General features: G+C 39.9%; 3 protein-coding genes across 17 annotated transcripts in view; 1 reads left to right on the forward strand and 2 right to left on the reverse strand.

Annotated features, from left to right (window-relative positions):
• Positions 1-1,824: 1,824 nt before the first annotated feature.
• On the forward strand, positions 1,825-9,623 carry LOC103479701 (RCC1 and BTB domain-containing protein 1-like). 2 transcript variants are annotated; one of them, XM_081601839.1, is made up of 12 exons: positions 1,825-2,044; positions 3,428-3,593; positions 4,953-5,103; positions 5,183-5,349; positions 5,770-5,928; positions 6,017-6,107; positions 6,204-6,450; positions 6,527-6,717; positions 7,568-7,694; positions 7,779-7,930; positions 8,019-8,149; positions 8,926-9,623. In XM_081601839.1, the coding sequence occupies exons 2-12, from the start codon at positions 3,468-3,470 to the stop codon at positions 9,064-9,066; spliced, it is 1,683 nt and encodes a 560-aa protein (XP_081457965.1). In that variant the 5' UTR covers positions 1,825-2,044; positions 3,428-3,467; the 3' UTR covers positions 9,067-9,623. The 2 variants fall into 2 exon arrangements, with proteins under 2 accessions (XP_081457965.1, XP_008432515.1); XM_008434293.3 differs by having other exon boundaries at positions 1,833-2,044; positions 6,017-6,124; positions 6,308-6,450.
• Positions 4,345-19,809, reverse strand: phf11 (PHD finger protein 11). 3 transcript variants are annotated; one of them, XM_008434260.3, is made up of 18 exons: positions 19,395-19,809; positions 18,296-18,400; positions 18,055-18,188; positions 17,928-17,956; positions 17,388-17,449; positions 17,170-17,240; positions 17,023-17,072; positions 16,874-16,938; positions 16,746-16,768; positions 15,628-15,701; positions 15,486-15,556; positions 15,334-15,356; positions 15,157-15,191; positions 15,023-15,075; positions 14,743-14,887; positions 13,092-13,481; positions 12,566-12,637; positions 4,345-7,276 (listed from the first exon to the last, which is right to left on the reverse strand). In XM_008434260.3, the coding sequence occupies exons 1-18, from the start codon at positions 19,506-19,508 to the stop codon at positions 7,140-7,142; spliced, it is 1,653 nt and encodes a 550-aa protein (XP_008432482.1). In that variant the 5' UTR covers positions 19,509-19,809; the 3' UTR covers positions 4,345-7,139. The 3 variants fall into 3 exon arrangements, with proteins under 3 accessions (XP_008432482.1, XP_008432502.1, XP_008432492.1); XM_008434270.3 differs by lacking the exon at positions 4,345-7,276 and adding an exon at positions 11,359-11,918 and having other exon boundaries at positions 19,395-19,803; XM_008434280.3 differs by lacking the exon at positions 17,170-17,240 and having other exon boundaries at positions 17,023-17,035.
• A 739-nt stretch (positions 19,810-20,548) lies between these two features.
• The window catches only part of mcf2lb (mcf.2 cell line derived transforming sequence-like b), a 40,805-nt gene continuing 39,349 nt past the window's right edge, over positions 20,549-22,004 (reverse strand). For 10 of the 12 annotated variants that reach the window (XM_081601757.1, XM_081601750.1, XM_081601763.1 and 7 more), the window contains 2 exons: positions 21,512-21,615; positions 20,549-21,425 (listed from right to left, as the gene is read on the reverse strand). In XM_081601757.1, coding sequence (XP_081457883.1) covers positions 21,379-21,425; positions 21,512-21,615 — 151 coding nt within the window. In that variant the 3' untranslated portion in view covers positions 20,549-21,378. Of the gene's footprint in view, positions 21,426-21,511; positions 21,616-22,004 lie in introns of those variants that run through there. The other 2 variants (XM_081601732.1, XM_081601742.1) reach the window with 2 other exon arrangements.

Raw genomic sequence — 22,004 nt, forward strand, 5'->3', positions numbered from 1 at the left:
TTGGAAACCAAGCTTCACATCATGTTCTTTTTCATGATTAATAAAGAAAATTAAGTCTAGAAAAGCATGGCGTTTTAACGGGGGAAATGCAGTATTTCTACCCCCAAAAAATCTTAAAAGTGTGGTGTGCCTTTCTACTCTACCATTTTAGCTAATGTCTTTTGAAACCACCTTTCAGTGCAATTACAGCTGAAAGTTTGTCTACCAACTCTGCACTTTTCTAAAATACCTCAAGTCAGATGAAAAGAAAATCAGTTTTCAGTCCATGCCACAAACTTATTAATGTCTTTTTATTTTTTTTTAATGTAAGCTTTTCACTGAGTATCTTTACAGTCAATATTCGAGTGGAAGGCCCAGTGTTGAGTCCTTTGCTTCCACTAACATGTTTCTAATATTGACCAGTGTTTAGTTTTATCTTCATCGTTCCATTTGCTCCCCAGCATTTCCACAGCTTAATGCTGCCACTTCCACATTTCACAGTGGTAACATTTTCAAAGCTTTGAGTATAAAACCTAACTGGCTTTTCACAGCTGTATTGTTGTGCTGTCTGAAGTCTTCTGTATGGCAATTATGACTTCTGTAGACGGTTGATAGAACTGGATTTTTTGTTGGGGGACTCGATGGTATCCACAAATTCAGAAATGTAATGACCGAGTACTGTCGCAAGACAATTCTACCGCGTTCTAGACATGCACAAAGGAATTTGGAAGTGGGGAAATTCTTTCCTAAAGCAGAACGTTTGACTCATACTGGATTCATTCTCAAGGCGAGCATTACATTGTTGAACTATAATTAGGGAGAAGCGACTCCATAAATAAATAATGGAGATGAAAAGTCCTTTTATGCTCTGTTGAAAAGCTGCAGAGTGTCACAGACATTTGTAGCTTGGCAACTGCTCAGCTGATGACCTCAGTCAGCACCGGCAGGTCATGCTGCCGGTTTCTCTCGGGTGACAACATGGAGACGGACTCTTGGTCTATTTAGCTGTTGTGCACAGAGAGGCCATCTAATTCCCCCTCTGCTTCTCCGTTACTGTTCTGTCTGCAGCAGTAGCCGACAGAGTTTGTCATGTCTTAAAGAAGCGTCTGCAGTCATCCTTCAGACTAATCTTTATGTTGAATTTTTTTCCCCTATTCATGTGCCAAAGATGTTAATAACCGTATATATTGTTGAAGGACAAAGTGACATCATGCAATACATCAATAAGGCAAATGTATATCTGTAATCATTTTCACAAAATTGGAAATACATACATTAATCAATTTGATAATTAAAATTTTCAGATACTTATGTACCGTAATTAAAATAACTAATTGTTAAAATAATTCATTAGATTCTGTATTCTTTATGTTAAAGCATTTATAATTATGTTTGACATTACATTTGTGTCACAGCAGGTCTTAAATTTACTTTCTCTTATTATTCCAATTTTATTTTTGATGAACATTTTATTCAGATTATCAAATGTATAAATATTTATTTAAAAAAACAAATTTTAGACGATTTAGACGATATTTACGATTTTGATCATGACATATATAATAGTTTTAATTGCACTTTAATAAGATGACATGAATAGATGCTTAGCAAATAAAAATACTCTAATGCAATTTAAGATTATCTCTGTTACACATTCTAGATATTTACTCGCATAAATATTTAGCAAATACGCATAATTTTAATTTGTTTTCTGAGAGGATTTCCATTAATAAAAAATGTCCTGTTACAATTATAGCTTTTGTTCATATGAAATATAAATTATAGTGTCGTTTTTGGTCTTCTTACACGTCCCTTCTGTAAAAATCTCGAGCGAGATTTCATGCTGCTGTTCTACTTACCGGAAGCCGAACTCGATTGTTTTGGTCTCGTGGTCACGTGACGTGTTCTGCTCGCGCCACTTCCCCAAACAAACGCCAGTTGGAGCAGTAGTTGTCGTTTCTGTCCCCGCAGAGAAAGTAAAACCTACAGAGGTGTCGACCTCTCCGCACGCCATGCCGAAGCTGCTAGACGGAATATCTTCCTCTTAGAAAGACGAATCACTCTGGTGAGCGAATTATATCTTTTCTTTGCGCTCAATGTTCTTCCTGCTATCCGGTTTTTTTTCTCTCTCGCTTTCCAGTGCGACCTAGATTAGATCGGATTTTTCCAATCAGACGAGTCCGGCAGCAGCTCCTCTTGAGTGTTTTTGCTGACCGGTGTTTTGCTTGAATAATGTGTTTGTAACAAAGGCAAACATTAACAGGCAGCTATCGGCTTTCAGCTTGCTGTCTCTTGCTGTCAGCGTCTGCTGTTTGCTCATCACAAACACCCGAGTCCCGTTTTTCACCATTTACACAACAGAGCGTTGATGTCTGCAACTCCAACTCGTATTTAGTCCACAGTTCACACAAACCCGTTATCTGCTGAGGATTATCATTTGTTTCATAAACAAATGTTTTAGCAAAGCTGTCGCGGAAGGAGAATGTGGGGGTGAGGGGGGTGATTAAAGGTACAAGCTAGACTTTTCTGTAAAAATACTTTTAACTCCACTTCCACAATTGCACCAATCCATTAGCCAATGATTAAAAATTCACATTTTTTTCTTAACACAAACAATTTTAATTACATTTTTCTGTTAATGAAATATATCAAAATATAAAAATTTTCATTGAATGGACATCCTTCAACTTTGTCCTTTTTTTTATTCAGTTGTTTGTATCAAATGGAGCTTTTATATTTAAAGTGAAATAGAAATGAATTGACAGCAAGCAAAAAAAAGCTAAAGGTAAAGTTTCACATTCATGACCTAAATAAAGTAAAACAATAAAAAATATTTGCATACAATTTTAGTTTCATTAACACAATCGACATAATTTACAGATTAATGGTTGATGCATGTCTTATGAACATTAATTCGTGCAAATTATCTTAAACACATTAAGCTGCTATTAAGAAGATGTTCTATTGCACATTTTATCTACTAATGTTTTTATATCTTCTATTTATTTGTCAATAACTGAACACTGAAATTTGAAGGTAATAAATTTGCCTAATTACTAAAGCGATGTATGATAATCCCTCCAGGTGCAAAAAAACTCTTCTTCTATATCAGATCCAGCTTGTTTCCCATGTTGTCATTTAAGTGAGTTTGGAGCTCAAACATTCTTGTTAAAGATTAAAAGTAAAAGCAGGAGGATTTTTACTCCCTTAAATCATTGCCTTATCTCTGAGTTATTATGAAACATTGTGACGCAGCCTATGTCTTATCTCTATCGTTTGTGTGTGTGTGTGTGTGTGTGTGTGTGTGTGTTCGACTTTAACTCGTATTAGATCAGAATGTGAAAACTGATACAGATTCCTGAATATTTGTCTGATTGTCTAAGTGTGTTGACAAAGGGGAAAATGATTTCTGATGTCTAAGTGATGCACCCTCATCCGCTCAAAACAGTGACAGCAGCTGGGGGCGTACCGGCCAATGCGAGCACATCATGGTGGATGTAACCAAATGGCCCATTTTCAGCCTTATGGCGCCGGAGGAGCTCCCATCAATAAGGAAGGCCTGCGTGTTTGGCTCGTCTGCTAACGAGGCCATCTACATCACCAATGACGACGAGGTGAGAGGTCACAGGAAATGCATTTTTCTGGTTTGGAGTTCGTTACGCATAGGGGTGATGTATTGTTTTAGGACGTCATCTAGAACATGACTTTTCATATCTGCTGATTTAATTATTTTTTTTGCACAGGATCTCATTTAATATTTTTTAATCACTATTTTCTGCTTGTTTTACTGAGTTTTACTTTTGATCCTGTATGGATTAGTGAAAATCCACAATATTGTGTGTTGTGTATTGGTTTCATCCTGAAAAAAATCTAAAAATATAAACAGGCCCAAAAGTTTTACAGGAAGCCTTAAACATAATTAATGTGACAATCATGCTAATGATGACTGGAACGGCATCTTATTAACACCAGCTGCAGTCAGACGGTTACTCCTAATAATGTAAATTGGTTGATGATTAAATCTGACATTATGTTCAGAAATGCATGTGAGAACTTGTTCTTTCATTTTTTTTATCTTTTCAGTAACAGAGTTTTTAAAAAACGAGGTCAGATTAAAGTATTTTTTTGCTGTAAGCCTTGGTGTCTGAAGCTTAAATAAAACTTCTCTTATAATGTGAGCTGTGATCCCTGCAGCGCCTCCTGCTGGTGTTGATATTTGGTTGGAAATATCAACACCAGCAGCTGCTCAGCTTGGCAGGTCCAGAGTTCATACAGTTGAGTAGAAAGCAAAATGATGTTTTCAAACTAAAATCCATTTTGTATTTTAATCCAACAGACACAAAAGTGAATTTCTGAAAAATAAAACACTTTGTATAATAATTTATTTATGGAGGACTCTCTTTATCCACATCAATACGTAAGTTTTTTCCAACTCATTAATTAATTTTTTTTTTTTTCAGATCACATCAGACTCATCCAGAAAACAAACAATAAAAAGGCTTCTACAGTTTTAGATCAGGCTTTTTAGCTGGATCCATTGTTTTGTTTTAGCTGCAAAAGCATTGAAACTTCCCCAAATAGAATAACACTATAAATAGAATAATGTTAACGATCACAAATATACATGCATTTTGTGTAGAATAATTAGATCCAAACTTGATAAATCTTGAGTTGGGTCATTGATTTTAAAAAAGCTGTCGAATGGCTTCAGCATCCTGTTTTGTTTCATGTTTAGTCTTCAAGAACTGAGAATGTTTTCAAAAATGTCCTGAAAAATAGTGAAATTCAAGCCTGGAAAAGTTTGTTTTGACAAGAGGACATTAGCCTTGATTTAAAGGACACTTGAGTTCCTTTAAATCAAGGCTAATAGCCCCCCTGTTTAGAGGTGCCTTAGATTCATAATAACTGTCTGTTTAAGCCTCCTAAACGCTCGTCCCCACCCTTTTTCCTGTGCTCTGTCCCTGCATGTCCAGATCTTTGTGTTTGGGCTGAACTGCAGCAATTGCCTGGGGACGGGGGACAGCCAGAGCACCATCGTCCCCAAGAAGCTGGACTTCCTGAGCGGCAGGAAGGTGGTGAGCCTGAGCTATGGCAGCGGGCCCCACGTCCTGCTGGCTACAGACGGTAGCGTCACAGAACGCGTCCCCGATTTTACCGCAAACGCAAAACCTGCGGTGGATTGACAAGTGCTTGTGCGTTTCAGACGGAGAGCTCTTTGCGTGGGGACATAACGGCTACAGCCAGCTTGGAAACGGGACGACCAATCAGGGAGTCGCTCCGGTGGTCGTGGCCGCCAACCTGATCAACAAGAAGATCACGGAGGTGGCTTGTGGCTCCCACCACTCCATGGCTCTGACTGACTCTGGAGAAGTGAGTTTCCTGGGATGAACTCTGCAAATTGTTTTACATTTTACATAAACGGAGGTCTTTGCATTTAACCAGAGTTTCTGCAGAAAGCAGATTTGTTTTGGAGGGAGTGTTGAGCAAGAACTAAAGTCCAGTCACGAATAATCCACTGTGAGCTGAAGTCTGGAAAACAAGCTCAGGACAAAGGAACCTATTGTGCTTCAAACTAATTTACAGCAGAAGCTGCACTTTGGCGGAAAAGCAGAATTTCCCACACTTTGTGCTTTGAACGTTACTCTGAAAGCTCTCAAACCCTCTGAATTTTTTCTCCACACAGCTACAGATTCCAATATATTTAAGCGGGATTTGATGTGACAAGGCTATTGGTCGTCATGCTTTTAGTTCAGCTCGTTGCCTTGACGATGTGGCCACCTTGTCCTCCAGGTGTACGCGTGGGGCTACAACAACTGCGGCCAGGTGGGCTCCGGCTCCACGGCGAACCAGCCCACGCCTCGCAGGGTTTCCAGCTGCCTGCAGAACAAGCTGGCCATCAGCATCGTCTGTGGTCAGACCTCGTCTCTGGCCTTGGTGGACAACGGAGAGGTGACTGTTTTGTTTTTTTTTTCTTTTTTAGGCGGAGCCGGTGCTGTGTGCCACACTGCTGTGACGCATGCCTTTCATTTGTCTGCAGGTGTACGGGTGGGGCTACAACGGGAACGGGCAACTCGGGCTTGGGAATAACGGGAACCAGCTGTCTCCCTGTCGACTCGTAGGTCTGCAAGGTGTGTGTGTGCAACAGGTGAGAGAAAATGCTGAGTCGAAGGTAAACTACCTGGAAAAATATTCACACCCTTTCACTGTTTTTCTGTAATCTGCAGCTGTCTCGTTTGTCGTACGCAGGCGACCAACGTATTCTCTATTCAGTAGCATGTGGTTAAAAATTCAGGGCTCAGCTTTGTTGCTGAAGTTCTTTTCTGCCCAGATCGTCTCCGGCTACGCCCACTCCCTGGCGCTAACAGACGAGGGTCTGCTCTACGCTTGGGGTGCAAACACGTATGGACAGCTGGGCACAGGCAACAAGAGCAACCAGCTGAGCCCGCTTCAGATCCTGACGGAGAAGGAGAGGTGTGGACGGAGTCCCTCAAACTCTTGATCCCTGCTGCCGCCGTGCCGTCTGACTGCTCCGTCCGTTTCCTTACAGGGTCGTGGAGGTCGCCGCGTGCCACTCCACCCACACGTCGGCCGCCAAGACCCAGAGCGGCCACGTGTACATGTGGGGCCAGTGCCGCGGCCAGTCCATCGTGCTGCCTCACCTCACCCACTTCTCTTGCACGGACGACGTCTTTGCGTGCTTCGCCACGCCCTCCGTAATGTGGCGGCCTCTCTCCATGGGTGAGATGAGAAACTTGGGGTTGGCAGTCGAAAACCAAGTCAAGTCAAATATTATTTGTAGAGCACCAATAACATTTCAGCAATTGCGTGTATTCCCGCCTCTGATCTCAACCTTTCCAGCATGCATTCCCAATGATCAAAGCCCGTTACAGTTATCGCGTCAGATTGAACACGGATAACCTGAACGTTGTTGAGTCATGTCACATTTGTTGACAGCTTTTCCAGTTGGACCCTGAGGCGTTTTGGTTTGTGTCAATTCAATATTTCCTTGAAAGAACATTCAACTGTTCAAACATGCAACACCATGTTTGAATGCCATGAATGTGAGAGAATTTTGGTGCAAATTTTATGCATAAACCCAAGAAAGAAAAAAAGAAAAGTAAACCTTGTGAAGATGCTGCAGTTAGTAAGAGGTCATTATCCTAATAAAAACCAGCCTTGCATCGCATCGCATGGTGAAGCGGTAGAGCAGGCGCCACAGAGGCCTCGGTCTTCAGAGTTGATTCCTGACCCGGAGACCTTTCCTGCATGCCTTCCTCCTTGTATTTCTGCTCATTTCCTGTCGATGAAAGACAACAGTGCTATAAAAAGTCTTTTGAAAAAATAAACGAATGAATAAAGCTGTCCTGTACCAACATGGGAAGAAGCCATTACCCCAAAAGTAACGTTAAAATACTGGATTATAAAGCATACTGCTTAAAGACATTTTTACTAGGTAAGCTTCTGAATTTAAAGATTTTTCTTTGTTTTTCATCATCATTTATTGTCGGGCGGTAAGAAAAAAAAATTAAAAATACACCATCTTTTTCCTAGTGTATGTAAACTTGTGGTGGTGCTTCTCTCCCATCAGAGCACGATGACTTCCTCACTGTGGCTCAGGCTCTTAAGAAGGAGTTCGACAACCCAGAGACCGCCGACCTCAAGTTCTGCGTTGATGGCAAATACATCTACGTCCACAAAGCGGTCCTCAAAATTAGGTCAGAAACTCTCCGTCCCAGACGTTCAATCCTTCCCGCGTGGACCGTTTTGTGCAGCCGCTGTCCTCCGTCTCTGCCGTCCAGGTGCGAACACTTCCGATCGATGTTCCAGTCCCACTGGAACGAGGACATGAAGGAGGTGATTGAGATAGACCAGTTCTCCCACGCCGTCTATCGCGCCTTCCTCCAGTTCCTCTACACAGACAACGTGGAGCTGTCTCCTGAAGACGCCATCGGTCAGGCACACATCCAGCACGCAGCCTGATTTCGGCTTGTATTTGTCGCGTCGTCCCTAGTTGCTGATCCAGTCTGTGTCTCCCTCAGGGCTGCTGGATCTGGCCACGTCTTACTGCGAGAACCGACTCAAGCGTCTGTGTCAGCACATCATCAAGAGGGGGATCACGGTGGAGAACGCCTTCTCTCTGCTGTCCGCCGCTGTGCGCTACGATGCCGAGGTCGGTCTTCAAAGCACGTTCGTTTCGTTCTTTACCAAGCCTCACATAGCAAGCAAGCAGTTGATTCGTGTGAAAGTGGGCATGAGTTGTCCCTAAAATAACATGCGATATCCTGGTCATTCACAGCCTTGTGAAGTTACCGGTTTGTCGTTTCATATTTTGTCTCCTTCCGTCCTAGCTTCTTTGTAACCTGGTGCCATACATCCTATGTTTTCTTTCTCTCACTCTCCTCCTTTCTTTGACATTAAAACATTTTCTCAGACCTATCTAGTGACATTAACTGCATCTGTGAACCTCGGTGCCCCTTAAGGAAATAAATAAGCCTTACCTAAGGTTTACGCCGAGTCGATCAAGAACGAATCAAAATGCATTTTGATAATTGTTTTATTAAGAAATTAGCCAAAGAATATGAGCAGTGAATTCCCCTGGCTAGTCCAGGGAAGTGAAGAAAAGATGAAAGCATGTCACTTTTAGTATCCACCAGCCCTCTTACGAAGAGTGGAGGAAAAACGGGGAGTTTCAGTTTACTTCACAACTCTGGTATTTGCACCTGCAGACTGTGACTCTGGACGGTTCAGAAATACCCTTTATTATGTGTTTCTGCCTCTAACATGATGGGTGCTTTATAGATAAAATTGTTTGATTGCTTGATTGATTGAAATAAAACAAAGTTTTGTCTTAACACCCTAAAACCACAGACATTCAGAGGAGTCTGTGGTTTTCATCCCGTTCGACCAAAACATGCTCTTTTTGTTGTCTTTTTCTTTTCCCTTTAGGACCTGGAGGAGTTCTGCTTCAAGTTCTGCGTGAACCACCTGACAGAGGTGACCCAGACGACTGCTTTCTGGCAGATTGACGGCAATCTGCTCAAAGACTTCATCTGTCGAGCGAGTCGCTGTGGAGCCTTCAAAAACTAAAGCCGGACTGCAGGAAGCGATGGGAACGCATGCAGAGAGACTCCAGATCCAGAGCAGCTTTCCTGCAAACCATTAAATCCAGTCTTGGAACGTTTGCGCAGTGGAAAACTTCCCCTTCTGGACGTCTGCGTCGGCGCCGGGTCCGAACATGAGCAAGCGTCGCATGCATTTTCACACTGGGAGCAGCAGCTGGTTCCCTACAGTGCCTTGCTTTTTAATTTGCACATATTGTGTAGGGCAGGAGAGAGAGGAGTGCTGCTGTTGATATTATTTTAGTTCAACTTAAAAGACTTTTAAGTATTGGGTTTTGTTGTTTTTAATTTAAGTGAATGAATTGGTTTAGTGACTACTTTTATGCTTTGCAGATTGAGACACTGTGCTGGTAGTTAATGAGAGGAAATTACTGATGGTTCATCTGTGTAGGTCAACCCCCCCACCCCCCGTTTGAGCTGTTGGTGCCTCTTAGTCTTTCTGGTAAAACAATCCAAAGAAACTGGAGTTACAAAGAGGCCTAGGAATAGTGCTTCAGGTTTAGTGGATTTTATCCATTGATTTGTTTCATTAAAGTGTTTTTTTATGTAGTTTTACTCACCAGGATGAGGTCATGGTCAGTGACATTTATTGATGACTTCATAACTGCTGACGCCAGCTTAGATATATATTTTCCCCTTCTTAAATCTCTGATGTACGCATTCAACAGTATTAGTTTTCTTTGAGTATTATAATATATTTTTACTCATTTCTTTGCAGGACATTGAAAATCAACAATCATTTCTCTATTGATACTGAATAAGTGTCGGTAAAATGCTTTGACCTCTGGAAACAGATTAACAAAAATATTTTCTGCTTGTTATCTATAAACATGTTTTCCTCCTAGTCATATTAAAGGTAGAGCGATATTTCCCCCCCCCTCCCCCCCACTGATCCTCCTGACGATGTTCCTCCAGAGAGAATTTGACTGGGTTGTTTTTTTTTCTTTCTTTCAGATGACATTTTTTCATAGCGGTGCTTTAAATGCCTCTGCTATCAGCGCTCACTCCACTCCAAGTCTCTGTAGTTAATTTCATCTTTCTAACTTGAGAAAGGAAACTTTCACAAATGAAGGGATAAAGGATGGAAGGTCAAGAGGGGAAGACAGAAGGAAAGTGGTTTAGGAAGTTCTATTGGTTCAAATCTCCACTCGGTGACTTGTCCACTACATCCTAGGTCAAGATGCTTTCGCCACTTTGCCAGCCGGTGGTGGCCGTAGGGCAGCAGTGGGTGAATGACTGACGGTACCATGAAGAGCTCTGGAGTTGGAAAAAGCCCAGTAAAAGCAGTTTACCGTGTTCTCAAGGATAGAAAGTTGGGTCACACATGAGAACTGGAAGTGAGAAATGATTTAAGGACAAGAAAAATACCAAAATGCAACATTTAGACAATAGGATGGGGAAAAATAAGTCTGGAAAATACTGAAATAAAACCCCAGACTTTTCTAAAATGTATTTTAATAAGATTTTCTTTTCCATATTTGACCAGTTTACTAAGAGCTGATTAGTACTACCTAACATAATCTTACAAAACCATTTGTTTTCATTTATCAGAAAAGCTTTTCAGTATGCAAATTTGAAGCAGCTATGAAGTCATTGGAAACTCCGGAGGAGCAGCAGACACTCACAGCTCAGGTGGAAGAATCTGTTAACGGGGAAACTTTTCGCTGTGCACTCAACAAATTTACCCAAATCTGGAAGATTCTCAACTTTAGAACGGGTTGAGTTTTCACTTTTACATTAGAGGGTTTTTTTTTTAATTCCCCCCCCCAAAAAAAAAACCAAATTATGTTGATCATGCTTGATTCATTAAAGAAATAAAAGGATGAACCGTAAAAAGGTGTGACTACTTTTTAAAGGCACAGTAACACAGCAAATGTGGAAAATATCAAACAAAACCAAAATGTAACTACTTTGTTTCCATACAGATCAAAAAAATCAGATTGAAATCCAACACTTGACCCTGAACGCACCATCCCCACTCAAAGCGTAGCGGTGGCACTCTCCCTTCACCTTTTATTTGTGCAAAGATTTTTAAATAAAGCATGATATTATGTAACTTCAAAAGTGTGCAGCACTTTGTAATGACCCATGTGGTAACACTATAAAATGTGATGCAGAATCAAACTGAGGTGTGTTTAAAAGTATTTCTGTGCACAAAGGGGATAATATTCTAGGAAGAGTGGATTTTTTTGAAATGCCCATGGAACATGCGAGAGCTCCAGTCACAAAATGATGCAGGAAGAAAAATAAAGCACAAAAGTTACAACTCTTTAAATATATTTGAACGTGTATCAAAAACGCTTTGAAATGAATTCGTAACCAAACGTGTGCATATGTGTTAAAGTTTCAACGTTTCAGACTCTTTAAAACCAAACAGTCTCTGAACATGTCAGTGTAAACGGTCATTTTAAAGGCTCAGTGATCTTTCAGGACATTAAAAAAAGTAAAACAGATTTCTGTAAATTAGTTTCAAATGCAGTAGATGAATATTTTTTTTATCTCATAATGAACAACGGTGCATTAAAACATGAAAAATAAAATGTATACATTAAATGCTGCAACAACCTAAAACATACAAGGAACTTTACAGAAACGAACATTTAAAAATGTGTTCACATAAACAGGAAGCCTGATATTACTACAGTTACTTGAATTTCCTTATCTTTATGAAAATGTAAAAACTAAAGGGTAAAACTGTAAATTAAAACCAGGAGATCGCTGATTAAAAGTGTTGTTGCTCTGTGCCACGTCGCAGAGCGGAGACGGCCTCCTTCAGATATGCTGACGCTCGCTGCAGCTCCACTCGTCTCCTTTCAAACTCTAAAAATCAGTCAAAATTGAAACTTGTTTGCAAGCCAAGACAATTTGGTGACAGACTTATTGCAACTTCAATAACCAATTTATTCACATAAAAGGGGGGATTACAGTTTCCCCCCATTTATGACATTTATACATTTTCTGAAGACTTAACAGAAAAGCAACACACTGCTGAGGCTGCAGCTTGATGTAAAAACTATTTATGCAAATTAAACTCTCAATAAAGAGCAAATTAACCCCTGCAGACCCAAACACCACTGGACTTTATCGTTTTTATTTTAAATGAATCCAGCTGCGGCTCTGCTCATTTGTCTTAAAGAAACTGAGATCAGCTGGACAAATGTTAAATCTTCAAATGCAAAAGAACAGATGCATGTATTCTTGCTGTAAATTTTTATATACAAATTTGACTAGATATTAAACTAGATGGTTTGGTCCAACCTGTGTGAACACATCGAGCTGAAACTAAGTGCAGCCGACACGTTTAAGGAAGTTTATTAACCAGGAGTTAATAAACTGATCAGTTCACCAATGACGACGGACGAAAGGAGAACTTTGGCCTATTTCTGAACTGCCAAAGGAACAATGCCCACAATGTAATGTTTTCTTTGACGATTCAACATGAATGAGGACGGAGGAAGCCGACTTACCTTCTTCCTGCTTGGTAACGAGGTCTGCTAGTCTTCCAGAAGCCAGCATCATTGAAAGCGCCCGGTCATAATCTGTGGAGAAAATCAATTCACTTCTTAAACTGACGCTGTGCTCCACGTGTACTGGCCCTCCTGGTGGAGATGAGTAACCCTAAACATTTTATTAAGCCTTTTCTATTTTTAAGTGAAATATATGTCACATCATATTCATTCACCAGGGAAACAGGAAGTCATGGGTTATAAATGAAACATTGACAGAAACTCCGACATTAACATAAAAGTTTAACTATGTATTCCATAGAAGTTGGTGTCTAAATGTGTGCATTTCGAAAATTAAAAAGATTTTTTTTTAATCCTTAATATTTTTATTCAAATATAAATAATATTTTTTTTCTAAATATATCAGTGCTGTAATGAAAATAAATTACATGCTCTGTTTATCCATCTTCATCAGGAGTACACGGTAAACTTAGTCGCTGTAATTGTGTTTAGCACATAAATTAGCTCAGTTTTCTCTTTTCCTTACCTTCCCGGCTGGCCTGATCACACTGGATTCTGCTGGAAATGTTGTCAACTTCTCTAATGAACTCAGTGAAGATGGCCTGCGTGCATCCAGCCGCGTTGTAGTTCCTCCAGAAGACGGCCGAGTCGACGACATGTGAGGGAGGAGCTCGGGTGGAGGAGGGCTCAGAGCGAGGAGGGATGCATGGAGGGAACAGGCCTGGGGCGGATGAACGGGGTCGGGGCGGGGACGAGAGGACAGTCACACAGTCGGATCCGGGCGGAGCTGCGGTAAAGTCGGGGCTGGTGCACGGCGGAGCGCTGCTGGAGCGCTCTGGGTGAGGGGCGGTGGCGGCGCTCTGATGAGGGACGGACGATCCGTTGATGTGTTCTTCGTGCTGCTCGCATCTGGACTCTGAGGACAGAGACAGAGCGACGTCATCACAGCCGGTTTAGAACGATGAGTTGATCTAAACGCACTGCGATGACAACATGATGACCATTTTAGTAATTGATTATTTTGCCAGTCGGAAAAAAATTGGCACATTTTCATTTAACAACTTTAGCCTGTTTTATACAATATTACAAATGTAACATCAAAAGATGCAAATAAATAAATTCCTTTTTTTTTTTTTTTTAAATGAGAAATATACAATTGCCTAAAATGCAATATCAGCATTAATTTACTAGGCCACTTCAGGAGTTCTGGGTGAATAATATTTACAAACAAAGACTTTTTTCATCTTAAATGCAAATGTATTTTCTGTACCTTTTTTTCTTACTAATAATTCCTCAGAGTGTGTTGTTCTTTCAGCAAACGTCATTTTTTCAGTCTGTACGCTCCAATTAATGAAGAATGAAATTCTAAATCAGTCAATGCTTGAAATAATCGATCGATCACGACTGATCGTTTCGCCCCTACAACACACCAAACGGCGGGCGGTCCTGGTGACGAGGTTCAAACTGAATCCAGGATGCAAACATGAACATGTTGAGTCCAACGACATGTTCATGTTTGCGAAGCTCACATAGATGGATGGACAACACGTGTAATGGAAAACCTTGTGACGTGCTCCTCACCCCTCTTCTGCTTCATCTGCATAGTCTGATCCTGAGATCCGTCAAGCTGCTCTCAGGACGTCTGCAGTGTCGCAAACAGCAGGAGCTCCTTGATCCTGGAGACTAATTAGTGTTTCTTCCCAACCTAGAACTTATCTGCTCTCTTTAGTATCAAAGACCAGCCACAACCCCCTCTATTGTTTCCTTAACAATAGACAAATTGTGTTGGGCTCCACAGAATCCCTGTCACATAACAATCAGGGATTCACATCTGTAATCCAATCAAGTCTCTCCTCTCTGACCAGAGCCTATAAAATGAAGCCAGACCCACTGTCAGTCAGAACATCTTGTAAGGTTTTAATACATTTCTTATTTCTTCTCATCCAGACTCTTGTCAAAGTAATTTCTTCCATGACACACGTCAGACGACGAGACACATTTTCTCATTTTCTTGTGTGCAACTTTGATATGATTTACAAATCTAAAATAATCAATCAGCAACTAAAGCGCTGCATGTTGTCCATCCGACAGAACCGGCCGGTTTCTCTCCTCCAGCAGCTTTAAGTCTGCACGTCGCCAAGCAAGACGCAGGAAACACCAACTGACGGAGATCCTACCTTGGTTTTCTCTTTTTATGGTCTGCACCGCTTTCTCCGACAGCTGAACCTGCAGACGCTCGTCAGCTACGGATGGAGGCGCGGGACCCGGGTAAAACTCGACGCCGGCCGCCACCGGGCACAGCAAGCTCTCGGACTCCGCATCCTGGTGAGGGAACGGCACACGTCGCATCACAACACCGTCGCGTTTTATCAATGCCGAATCGGAGAAGTGACATAAAGCGAACGTTGAAGCTGCCAGACAAAGGAATTTGCACTGAAAGCCTGATTGAGAACTCACAGAGTGTGTGAGCGTGTCGTCGTTGTTGTTATTTAGGTCTGAATTCATATTCCCTGGACAAAAAAAAAAACCAAAAACAGACAGAGATTAGAAAAAAAAAATATTTTGATTATATTTCTGGTGAGAGGGCTCACCTGCTGAGGAACATGAAGGTTTTTCTGACTCCCTGCTGTGAGAGGAGAAACATCAGGAACAGTTGTGCATAATAATTTACATTTATGGAAAAATGTATAAATAAATTCGTCAGACGTTTTGTTTAATTTGATCAACATTAACGTACAGTCAGAAAGTAAAAATGCATGATGTAGTACCTGATGAGTGGAGGGAGAGCTGACTGAAAGGCACAAAACATGAGATTATTAAATCATATTCAGGCTCTAATAATCACATTCCCAAAGAAGTGAGGAAAAAAAAAAACAAAAAAAAAAACAAAACAAAACAAAACAAAAAACATCCAGCCTACTTCGTGCTCCTGCACAAAGGTCGCACTTTCCTCAAAGTCTGACTCTAATGGCGGCATAAGTCCCTCCTCATCTGCAGGACACAAGGAAACCGTGAATACAAAACAACAATAGTTCCCATTTTACGACTGGACGAGTTTTAACCTGTGTTTGAAGAATCTTCGGACAACAACCTGCTCTTTTTCACCGATTTCCTCCTGAGCAGACCGTCTTCTTCCCTGTGAGGAAGAGGCCAAAGACGTCAGCGCAGCTCCCACTAACTAACTCACTCGGAAGAACGATTCAAAGAAGAAATATTAATGATTCATTTCTACTTTTGGGGGCTATTATAGAAACTACGAGTAAGGCTACTCTGTTCATCCTGAATCCGAGTTTGAAATCAAATCGCAGTTTCACCCGCCTAATTGCTGACATTAAAATAATCCGTCGGTGGGAAACAGTCCCACAGCTCGTTGCTGCCACCGCTCGTTAAAACGTACGCTTCAGAATTTGTTTTTGTCCTAAAGTTGCATTTGTACTATTCTTTTTTTATTATTTCAGGATGGAGTCAATTTAAGAGCAAACAGCCTGAATGATCTAAAAGCAGGAAATGGAGCTCGAGTTTCTGTGCAGTGCAAGTGTTTTCTAATTTAAACAGGTTCAGAATAATACCTTCACCCCAATAATATTTGCCAAATGCCGTTGAATCCTGCAAATAACAAAAGCCTTTGCTTTTGACTTAAATGATGAGATGTTTTCTGTTTCTTGTCTTTTTCCTCTTTGCATGTTTTGCGGCGACAAGCCACGTTCACGAACAATGATTTACAAAATGGTTTTCTCAGACTAAACAACATTTACCACCACATAATCCACTGTTCTTTGAATAACTAATATGAGTTTTTAAGCTTTGGGACATTTGATGATTTTGTTGATGCAGATGAAGAAACGCTGAGTATTTTTCATTTTCTCCGTCTCATTTGTTCAATTTGTATCTTCACTTTGGTTTTAACACACATTTAGTTTTTGGGATTATGTCAGTTTTTTAAATTACGTGACCGTTTGATGCTTTATTTGCATCACTGTAACTCCCCAGAGGCGTTTCTGGCATCATTAAAAAGAAAAAAAGTATAATTTCTTTTAAAGAAAATAAAAGACATTTCATTAGGACATTTTTTCCCAACACAGCGTTGTTTCACATATATTACAAGGTGGGAAAATTTGATTTAAAAAAAAATCATAAATTCAGTTTCAAAGATTTGATTCGAGCGTGGATTGTTACTTACTCTTCATCAAAACTCTGCTGTCTCTAAAAAAGCAACACAAAAAAGAAAACAACCACAGTCAATAGTTGGGTTGGTAAAAAAATCAGTAACAACAAACAAACCAAAAAAAAGTAAAAATGTATAAAAACCTTGGTCTGTGATATACTTGACGAGTCGCTGCATGAGGACGACCAAACGGCAGCTGAAGGATCTCCTGCAAAAAGGTTTAAAAGATTCAACAAAAAAATGTATGAAACTTAAAAAAAACAAACACAAGCGAGCCTGAAGCAGCTCTTACCGTTGGCTTTCGTCTGCAGCGATGAAGGAGCATGTTGGGCACAGAACATCCTTAAAAAAAAACAAAAAAAAACACAAACCTGTAAGCTGACGTGAAGGGTAATAATGGAAGTGGAAATAAAAGAACGGATGATTGTGAGACACTCACATGACAATGCTGTTAGATAAACTGTCCAAGCTGATATTTCCCTCCTTCCTCTCACAGGTGAGGCAACAAGTCTCATGAGAACAGAACATGGGTATCGTAATTTTACACAAGGGACAGAACTCTAAAAGAGGATTCGTATTTATTTGTAATAGGAGATAACGTAGGTGGAATTACCTCTAATATCAGTCACAAATGTGTTAATAAACCTGAATACAAACCTTTGATGGTCCGACTTTATTTGGGTTCTTGGAGTTTCGGGGCGTTTTGGGTTTGCGATTTTCTGGCCAGGAAAAAAGGAAGAGTTCAATAAATCAATTATTAGAAGTAGCAATCATTCTAGTAATTAATTATTGTGATGATTAATTGGATAATTTTTTTTTAGCACATTCTGCAGATTTTCCATAACAGCTTCAGCCTTTTCATACAAAATTTTAAAAATGGACTAAAAGACGCAGATAAATACATAATCAATTCCTTTTTTTTTTAAATAAGAAAATAAATATTGCAATGCCTAAAAAAATAGAGTAAGTTGTAACTTATTTACAGACCAAGGATTTTTTTTTCTCTTAAGTGCAAAATATTTTGTACAGATTTGGCTTAGTTATTGCTCAGAGTGTCTTGTTTAATCAGCAAATTTCCTTTTTGCTTTAATCAACTAATCGACTAACAAATTAGTGAAACAATTAATCCGATTAATTGTTTCAGACCTTTTTGTTGGAAGAACAAACACATGAAAACACACAGATCCGAACACTTACCTGGATCACTGTGCAGTCGGCAGTACAGTCTGTCGCACAACAAAGATAAAGTCAAAAAACAAACAAAAAACAAACAAAACAGACGTTTCTCTAGAACGTGATTCTATTTTCCTCGTACCAGACGTACCCATATTTCCCATTGTCGTTATCCTCAAACGTCGTGGCTCCCATTTCCATGGCACACGGGTAGTGGAAGGTCTTCTGACAGCGCTTCACCTCACACCCCGCTGTGGCCCCCTTCTTCTTGCAGCGTCTACACGACTAAAACAGAGCGGATGACTGGTGAAGTCAAAGAGACGCCGGACAGACAGACAGACAGACAGACAGGAGGAATCTGTTCACGCCGTAAAGGTTCAGACGGTCCTCACCAGTTTGCTTCCTCGCTTCACCTCCTTCTGCACGTCTTCAATGGAGAAGCCGAACAGGTCGTCGAACTCCGGCGTGTCGGTGCAAAAAATGCCAGACGAGAAGAGCTGGAAAACACACAAAACAAGTCTCTGAGATTAAGCCAACACGATAAGACGCAACTTATTTAAGGCTTGTTATACTGGACAGGTAATTCGTGAGCTTTCTCACATTTTGTCACTTTGCATCCACAAATGTCAAAGTATGTTTTTATTCACGGTTAACCTATTAGCATTACTTGCTCCTTAAATAGTCGTATATTATATTGGCCAAGGCACTTTATGTACATAGATTATTTCATATTAGTTTAACTGATTTAATGACAACCTGACTCACCTCTCAAGCCACAAGAAATACTACTTACTGTGTGCTGTACTTGGGACTCCCAAGTCACTTACTTTGCTAAGTTTACTTGTCTAACTTTTTTGGGGGAAAAAAATGTACCTTTAAATTTTACTACGCTGTAGTATATTTTACTTTTACTTTAAGAAGTACCACTAATCTTACTCGAGTAAAATTGCTGGATACTAACTTAACTGAATGAACATGCCAAAAACACAACAGACACAGACACTCACCCACAGTGGGCTGTGGTGTGTGTTTAAGTGAAAATGATTGTTTGTACAAAGGTTTTATTATTCTAATGTCATTTAGATCAATAAAATAGAGTAAAACATGTTTTATCACTGGAAGCCCTTTACCCTTTTCTAACAGGGCAAAGTGTTTCCCTTACTTTCATTTCTGGTCAAAGCCTTATTTGCATTTTTATTACAATGTATAACATTTCACACAAAATATGTATGTTTATTTTAAAATTACAGCAATATGTTGCGCTACTTTTATCCACCGACTCGTCATTGTAAAAAGCGCATCTTCACCTTAGAGTTTTTGTTCACAGTTTTAAAATTGAACTAAATACCAGCTTCACTGCTGTTGCAACTCAAATGTCTTCAAATAATTTCACCGCCATTTTTTTTTAAACCCTCTCTACTTCCTGCGGACTTCAAGGTTTTCTTTTGCAGGCGGTTTGCAATGACAAATTCTTCTGTGATTTATATTTACCAGGCAGTTCTGGTGGGCCGTGACCTGCTCTTTCTTCGATAGGGCTCCGGTTGTTTTCGTCTCATCGAGTCGATGACAGAGGACGCACTTGCGGCTGTGGTTCATTTTCTCCATGCTAGTAAATATATCAAAATAAACCCCGAGCACATAACTACTTCCACTCGGACGGGCTCCACTTCTCTTTCGTAAGCTATTCAAACTACACAAGACTTCCCTTCGGGGTTGCCAGGTTTTCCAAGCAGGCCCCCGTACAGTTCCCCAGTCCTCGCGAGAACATTGCGGAGCGAAACATAAAAGTCATTCAATTGTTTAAATAACAAGCCTGAAACTCTAATTGTATTCTATTATAATCTCCCAAAGAATAAAGACTTGGTATTTAAAATAAGTATCAGTTTTCAGAACACCTCTGTCGCATAAAAAAAAAAAAACTTGTAACAGAAAATAAACCAAAGTAAATAAATAAAAGAAAAAAGCCCAAACTAATGTTGCCATAAATGTTAAAACACATACACTTGGCTTAAAATATAGCAGTATGCTTTGATTAAGAGGACAAAATGATTAGTGATTTTATAGCTAACAAATGGTTAAAATTAATCCAAGTCAGTGTTTTGGGCTTCTTAAATCAATCATTGGAACAATGTTAGAAAGCGTTTTATTATTGCAGTCAGAAAACCTTTAATGAAGGATTACGTGGCCTGTTATCCACCTGCATCGCAACTTTTTCTCAGCCCCCTTCCTGTATCATACCAGGTCCTTCATAACGCCTAAACCTACTCCTAACTGTGACACCTAACATTAGTCCAATTAAATTGATATATTTGTGCAGTCCGTTAATAGCACTGGTGATTTATTAATTTACAAGTTACCTAAACACGCATTTAAGAACCTTTTTTATTGCATATTTTGCATATTTTATATAATTTTCATTAAAATTATATCTGTCTTGACAAAAGTGTTCAACTTGTCACTCCATTTACTCTTTCCACCTTGGGATTTTTAGAAATAGGTCTCTTTCCATAGTGAAAACAGTTACTGTGAATTGTTGTCAATAGCCGATTTACGTTTAAAACATGGATGTGGCAACTAAGTACGGGATACTTTCAGTTTCATTTCCATGGATTCTGCTGCTTTGCATCAAAGAGAAACACAATCACTGGTTTGTAGCAATTTGTTTATGTAAAAAAATTAGACAAGTCACCCGTTAGTGACATCACCATACTTAGTGTACAATATAGCATTTTCATTAACAAATATCTCATGACAGACAGTTATTATTACATATTATCTACATTCAGAAAATGACCCCCTGCACAGGGAATAAGTTAGTACAGTGGTCTCTGGGTTTTTACACTGAGAAACATTTGTTGCATTAATGAAATTCACAATTAGGAGAAAATCCACGGACAAAGTTTGGACATTTGAACCGGTTTCTACAGACAGGCTGACAATAGACAAACAGCAGACAGATGGAAATACGTTAGAATTCATGAATACAAATGGGTGTGTTGCATTTAAATAAATACTGAGCTGACAAAAGGGAAACACACAACCTAAACAAGCTGCATGAATGTATCTTTGCCCCCCTTTTTTAAAACCGTCCGTTAAGAGCTGATGACCGTGAAGAAATATTTGTGTTTTTTTGTGATAAAAAGATGCATTAACAGATCTCAGTCCTGCTGGTCCACTCATACATCTAAAACTGATCAGAAAAAATGTCTGCTGCCAGATCACTTTACTACACAGTGGAGTTTTTTTCTCTAATGTTTACACCTCAACAAGTGTAACGGCGACAACGTCATGAGACCACGCGGCGTACGGGTTCATTAAAAACAATGACAAACATACGACATTTTGTGCAAAATCCAGGAGTACTGATGTTGGCATTACAGCACAGACGCAGCCATGTGACGCTTGCATTCAGGAGGGCAGTTCCTTGACCGGAGAAGTGCAGAGGAGGTCAGGGTTTGACGTCTGGCGAGTTTGTTTAGGCCTCGCTGCAGCTGGAGGATGTGCTGAGGTTCCCACTGCCTTCTGTCGGAAACACAATAAAAACCTGAAGAGCGCTCTCCGAAGGAGCGCATGTTTGGCTTTTTTTTTTTAAATGTGTGTTTAAATACCTGAGCTGCTGAGAGACTGACAAGACTTGGATTTCTCCATGAGGGTCATAAGATTAGCAGCGGCCATCCAGCCCTCCTTAGACGTGTTGAGGTTGCGCACAAACCTGCAAAAACCAACCATTGAAGCATCTGCAGCTTTTATTCTCTGTGTAAAATTTGGGAATAATTTGAGCTGATTTTATTGGTTGTAAAGAAAATAATAAAAATAATCTGTGTGTAATTTTAACTTTTTGATGAAAATCACTAAAATAAAAGACATTTTTTACATTATTCAAATTTTTTTAGATCTCTGATTTGATCACAAATGGTCAGAACACAGATGGCAACAGTCAACATTTTATATCTATGGATAAAAATGAACTCTTGCACAATCAAAATATTCAGTTTCCTCTGTAAATAATATTTTAAACTTAACTACTACAGCAGTCAACTGAACCTGAGCCAACTCTGTTTATTTATTAATTGCTTAATCTCAAAGTGCTTAAAATAGAAG

This window comes from Poecilia reticulata, chromosome 2 (assembly GCF_904066995.2).
Source record: "Poecilia reticulata chromosome 2, P_reticulata-male-v2, whole genome shotgun sequence".
Lineage (NCBI taxonomy): Eukaryota > Metazoa > Chordata > Actinopteri > Cyprinodontiformes > Poeciliidae > Poecilia > Poecilia reticulata.